Source organism: Ylistrum balloti, unplaced genomic scaffold (genome assembly GCF_031769215.1).
Source record: "Ylistrum balloti isolate Yb309-2 unplaced genomic scaffold, AGI_CSIRO_Ybal_v1 Utg370532, whole genome shotgun sequence".
Lineage (NCBI taxonomy): Eukaryota > Metazoa > Mollusca > Bivalvia > Pectinida > Pectinidae > Ylistrum > Ylistrum balloti.
In genome coordinates, this window is record NW_026782339.1 from 478135 (window position 1) to 485803 (window position 7669).

Here is a 7669-nt window from a genome sequence, read left to right on the forward strand (position 1 = left end):
ACGGTAGGTATGTCTGGTGTAGGACTTACTTTGTCAAGAAATCCTGGAAGTCTATAGGAAAGATGGTAGGTATGCCTGGTGTAGGACTTACTCTGTCAAGAAATCCTGGTAGCCTATAGGGAAGATGGTAGGTATGCCTGGTGTAGGACTTACTTTGTCAGGAAATCCTGGTAGCCTATAGGGAAGATGGTAGGTATGTCTTGTGTAGGACTTACTCTGTCAGGAAATCCTGTTAGTCTATAGGGAAGATGGTAGGTATGTCTAGTGTAGGACTTACTTTGTCGAGAAATCCTGTTAGTCTATAGGGAAGATGGTAGGTATGTCTGGTGTAGGACTTACTTTGTCAAGAAATCCTGGAAGTCTATAGGGAAGACGATAGGTATGTCTGGTGTAGGACTTACTTTGTCAGGAAATCTTACAAGTCTATATGAAAGACCGTAGGTATGTCTGGTGTAGGACTTACTTTGTCAAGAAATCCTGGAACTCTATAGGGAAGACGATAGGTATGTCTGGTGTAGGACTTACTTTGTCAAGAAATCCTGGAAGTCTATAGGGAAGACGGTAGGTATGTCTGGTGTAGTCATCACTACTTCTTCTCCACGAGCAATGGACAGCAACATCAACCCCTGTAACAGTTAAAAATTTGAACTACATGACTTTTCTAAGGAGATCAATCATTTTGTCTACCTGTCAGGAGAAACCTTCAGAACTGTCTTCAGAGACCAGCCCATGATAATCTCACCGTTGGAATTATATCATATTAAATTGCATATGATGAATGATGTTGTTTAAGATCAAAATGGTTTTACATTGCAAATGTTTGTATAATACATAACATTAATGTCTCATAATTATTAGGAAACTCAAATACAAAACATTGATATGTTCTTTTCCATGTCATGTGATCAATATCTTCCTATCTTGCTGTTCCTAAGGGAAGGCCTTGTTGATATAAGTATATTCCAATCAGATCTGCTGTTACAAAGAGGCATTGCTGATACAAATATAATCCAATCACATTAGCTTTTACATAATAAATCTATAGTAATAAAACTTGATACCAGTTGGAAAACGTCACATTTCTTCCCTCCTCTGCCAACAGCAACTGGCCTGTGATCAGTGAAGTGGACACCAGGTCGATTTGTTTCCACCAGCTGATACAGGTCGGTCAGCCTTTTGTCTACACTGTAGTCAGAGAGGCGTACCTTACCAGAGTGATCCACAAATACGCTGGACGGCTGTAAATACAAAGATCATATTTAAGTTTATATGCTATACAATAATAACAGACCATCTAATGTGTTTCCACTTAAACTTACAAGATGACAAAACTGTAATTACTTTACAGGAGAAATTTTCTACCTTAGTATCTTCATGATAATATAATTTCCCATTTTCTCTTTACTCACTTTTTCACTCAATGCAGTCTAACTTACTGTTAGTTTTCATTGCCTATTTAGATTTATCCTTAGCTTAAGTGTCTCTCTAGAATTACACTGACATCTCTGTATCTCTCCAGACTTATCCTTACATTTCTTTGCCTCTCAAGACTTTCCTACAGATCTTTCAGTACCCACTTCACTCTCAGCCTAAGGTGTTTCTCTGGAATTTGCCCTCACATTTCAGTGGCTTTCTAGACTTAACCTCACTTTTCAGTGTCTTTCTAGACTTACCCTCACATTTCAGCGTCTTTCTAGACTTACCCTCACATTTCAGCGTCTTTCTAGACTTACCTTCATATTTCAGTGTCTATCTAGTCTCATATTAACATTTCAGAGTCTTTCTAGACTAACTCTCTACTTTCACTTTCTCTCTTGACTTACCCCCACATTTCAGTGTCTCTCTAGTCTTATCATAATATTTCAGAGTCTCTCTCAACTTGCCCCCACATTTCAGTGTCTCTCTCGACTTACCCTCATATTTCAGAGTCTCTCTAGACTTATCCTCAGAGTTTAATGCTTTTCTAGACTTACCCTTAAGCTTTTATGCACCACATCTTTACTGTGTATGTACTCGAGGGCATGCAGGAGATCCTCGGCATAGTGTTTGACAAGGTCAATGGCCACTGGCTGATTCTTCTTCGTGTATGTATCCATACTCAAACCAGTACAATATTCCATCAACACCTAAAGACAAGATCAAATTTGGTCACAATAAACAGAACTACAAAACCACAGCTACCAATCAGAGCCAGTGTTACAGACTACAAAACATGGATGAGTAGACCATCAATCAGATTGGATGTAACAAAATACAAAACTTGGATTTGTACCAATCAGAATGGGTGTTACTTACATATATGGTGATCTTGTCAGCCTCCTTCTGATACTTGAAGGACAGATAGTGAATGAGATTTGGGTGGTGGAGATGGATCAGTGAGTTCATCTCCTGTTCTATACTCATCACCTAGACATTGTAAAAAAAAAAAGATAAAAGAAATTTAAATCATCATCAAAAAAACAACAGTAAGTAGATACATCAGTTCACACATCAGTATATTGTTATGGCTTTGAAGTTGGGTGTTGCTCCTTTGTAATCTTCAAAAGGAGCATATCTGGCTGTGATTGGCCAGTTTTTTTTCTCCTAGAACCAATCAAATTACTTTGTTTGTTCGCATGACATGATCCAGAGGTGCAAAGAGCAAAAGTGCCCATAACCTATGGAGTATTGAGGATGACAAAATGGAATGAAGTTTTGACAAAGTTTCAAAACTAAACATTATGATAGCAGAACACTACTGTCCCCATTTTCTATACTGTTACATAGTGTTAATAGTTGATGATACAATACCTGTTTTGTGTATTGGCTGATGTCCTTGTCATTGTCTTTGTTCATGGTCACTTGATGGCGACCACTGTTGTGCCACTTAAGGACCCACTCCACTACAGCCACCAAATCGCCCGTCTGTGTGTCTATCCCGGCATACACCGCACTACCATTGTGACTATGCCCTATAAAAATATCAGATTTTTATGAGTTTATCCTTCACTGTGCTTCAATATGGTTGTTTGAATTATCAACGGTAATTCACCAAAAGATCAGACAATATTGTAAAATATCTCTTTACTATCTGGGTGGCAATGTTAAGAAAATTTCATGACCAAAATAACAATTCTAAAACAAGAATATGATCACACAATTCTGAAAAACAAAAGTCACAAAAAGAAAACTTTCAATTAGTATTGGAAATTATAAGGTTGGAACACTTGTTAAAGACAAGTTTTATTTTCATTTTTAAATTCTGTATAAAATCAGTGCTGTGGTTAAATTCACTATTCTGTGATGACATTATGAAAATGTAAAGAGTGTAAACTTAGTAAAAGCTTTATGCACAACTACTCCTGATGAATTTTACACTTACATCATAAATAACCCAGGGGAACCTACTTATAAATTTGAGAAGCTACCAAATGCTATCTGAGAAATAGCCATAACAGAATTTCACTTTCAAAATCCAAGATGGCCACCTGTCGGTCTGATTGTTTTTCTGATTGAGCATACAAAACTAGGGACGAGAACCTACATATGAAACATAAGAAAGTTCAAAACAAAGCCAGATGATATTGTCCAACAAGGTCAGTGGACCATGGACAGTTTTGTTTTAAAACACATTCTGATGATGGTAGACTAAGATTCCACTATCCAAAAGGAATGGTATCAAGGCTATTTCTTAACAGATTGTCTTACCCATACACTTTCCACGGTTAATGGTGCGATCAGCTTTTGTGTTGAATGCCAAAACAACTACTCCACCAACATGATCTTTACAGTGTTGATCAGTGCCGTCACCTCCAGAGTTACGGTGGGGAGTGCTGGTTCGTCTCATCAAATACAAAATAAAATTTTTATACTAAAACATGTACAATGTCTGAAAAAGTCAAAAACATTAATTTTTAAACAGTTTAATGATATTTATATAAAATGCATCCCACAAACTAAAACCTATAGAAGCATATTAAAATTCCATCTTGTTCTTTCATATTAGGTAGCACCAGTACTAAAGTCAAGAGCAAAGGAAAATGTTTGTATTCTTGTTTGTATCTTAGAAAATATTTCCATACAAATACCTTAGACAAAAACCTATATTCAAAAAGGAATAAAAAACTATCAATTTTTATAAACATCGCAATACCAAAATTTCTTTAAAAAATCAATGACCAATCAACATTTTTATATAACATCCTCAAAGAAAAATAATTGTATAAACTTTCCTCACCTTTGTCGTCGAGTTCTCTGATCACCATTAGTTTCCTGGTTGTTGAGGACAATAAGAGGTGAAGGTGATACTGACGCCCGGGGTTTACGACGTGGAGTTCCAGGTGTCCCAATAGGGGAACAATTGATGACCTCAGCTGATGGCGTGGAGGGCTCTGAGCTTACCGGTGAATCATTCTCCTGGTAAAGATATAACAATTTAAGTTCACAGGAACATCAACAGAAAAAAGGGTAGCATGAAAATCTGCCTATATCTCCCACTGTGATAACATCTGATGTATCATTCTCCCAAAACTATTTCCTGTAATAAGTAATGTTGATTAAATATGGATAGGCAGTACATGATCTGGTATACTGTACCAATTTCACCTTTACAACAAAACCAGTATTTTATTTCATACACTTGCACACTTTTTACGAACAAAATTTTCACAAGATCATAAGAACAAATTTTCTAAAAGATGACCTACATATTTTCATTTAGAAACATGTATTGCTTCATATTCTTTGTGTGTCTGATTATATTGTTATATGAATCTTATATTTGTTATTAAGTTGTACAAATGGATAATCAAAACTTGAATGCAAAAAATAAATCCTGTATTTCTTGTAAATAGTCCTACTCTAAACTATCTATACCTAATGATATTCTGAAATTATAAATGTAATATATAAATGCAGCTAGTCTTTTACCAGTGTTACACATTCCCCCTCTAAGAAATATACTTGTCCTTGGGTTACAGCGGTACTTGTGAATGTAACGCTAAGTATTATTTTCTAGTCCCTACATGGGCACCAATGTAACAGAGGTCATTATTTACTTCAATACCTCTGCTAGGATTAGAACCCAGGACCTCTGGCTTACTAGCCTGATGCACAACTGATCGAGCTAAAGAGATGTTCTCTCTAGCCGAGCGGTATATTGCAGCTAGTATTAACCAGGATTACATAAATACACTATACACACACTATATAATACCTGGTGATGTTCAAACTTAATTTTCCTCGTTTCCACCTTCAGGGCTGCTTTTCTACGTTCTATCTCATCCTCCAAAAGTTGACGCTGTGTAAAAATACAAACTCATAATTTAATTAGGAAAAGAAAAAAAAACACACACCTGCAAAAACTCTTTTATCTTCATCATCTGCCATTTGACATAGCACACTTTCTTGCTACAATAAAACTGCCCCTACTTACAATATCATTTTATCTACATATACATATTTCCTCTTGGAAGAAATTACATGGTTTTGAAGCATTTGTTAAATTATGAAATCCTCTTTAGTAACATTTTCTTTACATCAGAATAGATGTTGATTGTCATTTCAGATTACCTTGTATAACTTTACTGGAATTGTAGCAAAAATTGCTTTCCTTTGTGCTTTTAATTACATGTTGAATTTGTCAACTGAAAATGTACTTTTTGCTCTTTCTATCAACATCTGAAGATCTCTAATGGAAAACATCCGCAAGTGTGGAAGAAACATATCCCAGAAAAAGAAAAAGCTGGATGTTGTTCAATTTATTACATCCAGTTGACAACCATTTACAAACCTGTTTCTCCTCTTTCTTTTTCAGGATATCTAGTTTTTTCTGATGTTCTTTAGCAAGCCTTTCTTCCTGTTCGCGCTTGTTGGACATCATTTCTTCATAGAAAGATTTTCCAGGAGGACGATTGTGTTGGTGGAGGTACCGTTGAACAGTCTGGGCCAATTCAAGTAACATCACCTGACACAAAAACATCACAAGAAACATAAGAGATTTTCATTTATCAGTTGGTTATGCTTGAGTATGCATATAGTTTTCTTTCCTGCATCAACAGAGTAATGTCTATTGGTCTTTTTTAATATAATAGTCCAGAAGATTATTAATGTTCAATTCCTTCCAACACAAGGATATATCAAGGTGACACAACTTACTTCTCCTTTCAAGCTGTTGGCTAATTTGTCCACTTCTCTCTTCAGTTCATCTAGTTCCTTATTAGAGAGCCCTTTAGAATTCTCAAATACAATGTCTGGAACCCTGCAAAAATGTTTTTGCATGGAAACACATATTTGTGAGAGAATATGTAGTTATTTCAATCAAATTCAATTATTTTTGTTAAAAACAAAATGTGAAAATGCGAAGTTTTCATTTGATTTCATAAGCTTCAAATCATATAGCAACCAAAAAACGAAAATGTTCCAAAATGACATAAATCTTTCATTTGACCATCTTCTAGTGGTAAACATTTTTCAAGACATTAGTATGATAAAGAAATTTTGAAGATATTTTTTTCATGATTGAAAAAGAGGAGGTCTCTGTGCTTTATTGTATGCAATTTTCACACAAATAGAAAGTTTTTCCAAGATCCATAAACCAGCTGAAATAAATATTTCAGGTCCTAAAAATCCAGGAAAGTGGTCAAGTCAGAATTCACAAATTTGAAACCTACGATTGTGATGACAATTCACGCAACATTTAGTTGAAATCTACCCAAGACTAAAGAAGCATGCTTCATCAGCCAAGCTAGAGAAACCACATTTAAGACTGAGTAAAAGTCGCATTGATCAATTCCTTTTACAGATGTATGATACATACTCTTCTGGATATCTGGTTGGACATTTGACCACCATGTCCAGTCTGGCGTAGACCTCTCCATGGGTTCCACAACTCTGTTGAGGAGACAGCTTGAGTCTCAATTTCACAGCCTGCTTCACCTGGGAAATCAGAGACAATCGACAATGTGTTCATCTCATACACTGGTCTATGACTGTATTTTTAAACATATAAAACCCATTGAAATTAACTGTTACTAAATTGACTTTTGTGAAAACTGTGAACTTGTATCTACATTTGATTTGAAATCCATCGTAACATTATTTTAATATGTTTTTATCTGTCGCTTGTTTCGGTATCTATACCTAGACACACTGACGTTTCGTGTCTTGTTTGTCAAGCGCAAGACGTATCGAACAGTACTTAATTTACAGTCATTATTCTACTGAATGGAAAACAAAAACATGTTCCGTAGTATATGATTATCAAATAACGATCTTAATTAAATAGGGCGGAGAAGCTAGTTGGTATGAACTCACTTTCCATGCATCTCGGGTTCGAAGATCTTCCACATCATCCATGAAAATTGCTTGCAGAACCTGCAATTCATCTTCTTGTCGTTCGCTGAAGTCATCTTCCATTATTTCGTGCACAGTCAACTGTTAATTGACGTCATTATATCACAGCTATGATATTTTCTTCCACAAACACTCTCAAATTGATGCTTTCTCCTTCATTTTTTACGTGTCACATTTTTTATGAGTATATTCAAAACTTTTCAAAACATTTGCCGGAAGTAAGTACGTATGTTTACACATTCAGAAAAAGAGATTTCCCAACCCGTTGATTGGTCGAAATAATGCAATGGAAAGCAAAGCATACACTGATCGAATGCAAACTAATATTGATTTAAAT

At 35.6% G+C, this 7669-nt stretch overlaps 1 protein-coding gene across 1 annotated transcript in view; it reads right to left on the minus strand.

Moving 5' to 3' along the window:
* Window positions 1-7395, minus strand: part of LOC132555976 (eIF-2-alpha kinase GCN2-like) — a 29526-nt gene extending 22131 nt beyond the window's left edge. Inside the window, exons 1-12 of the mRNA XM_060220363.1 lie at window positions 7294-7395; window positions 6797-6915; window positions 6136-6238; window positions 5771-5944; window positions 5195-5278; window positions 4217-4395; window positions 3688-3821; window positions 2791-2951; window positions 2296-2406; window positions 1974-2126; window positions 1062-1238; window positions 526-626 (exon numbers count right to left, since the gene is read on the minus strand). Of these exons, the coding sequence (XP_060076346.1) occupies window positions 526-626; window positions 1062-1238; window positions 1974-2126; window positions 2296-2406; window positions 2791-2951; window positions 3688-3821; window positions 4217-4395; window positions 5195-5278; window positions 5771-5944; window positions 6136-6238; window positions 6797-6915; window positions 7294-7395 (1598 nt within the window). The remainder of the gene's footprint in view (window positions 1-525; window positions 627-1061; window positions 1239-1973; window positions 2127-2295; window positions 2407-2790; window positions 2952-3687; window positions 3822-4216; window positions 4396-5194; window positions 5279-5770; window positions 5945-6135; window positions 6239-6796; window positions 6916-7293) is intronic.
* Window positions 7396-7669: the final 274 nt, after the last annotated feature.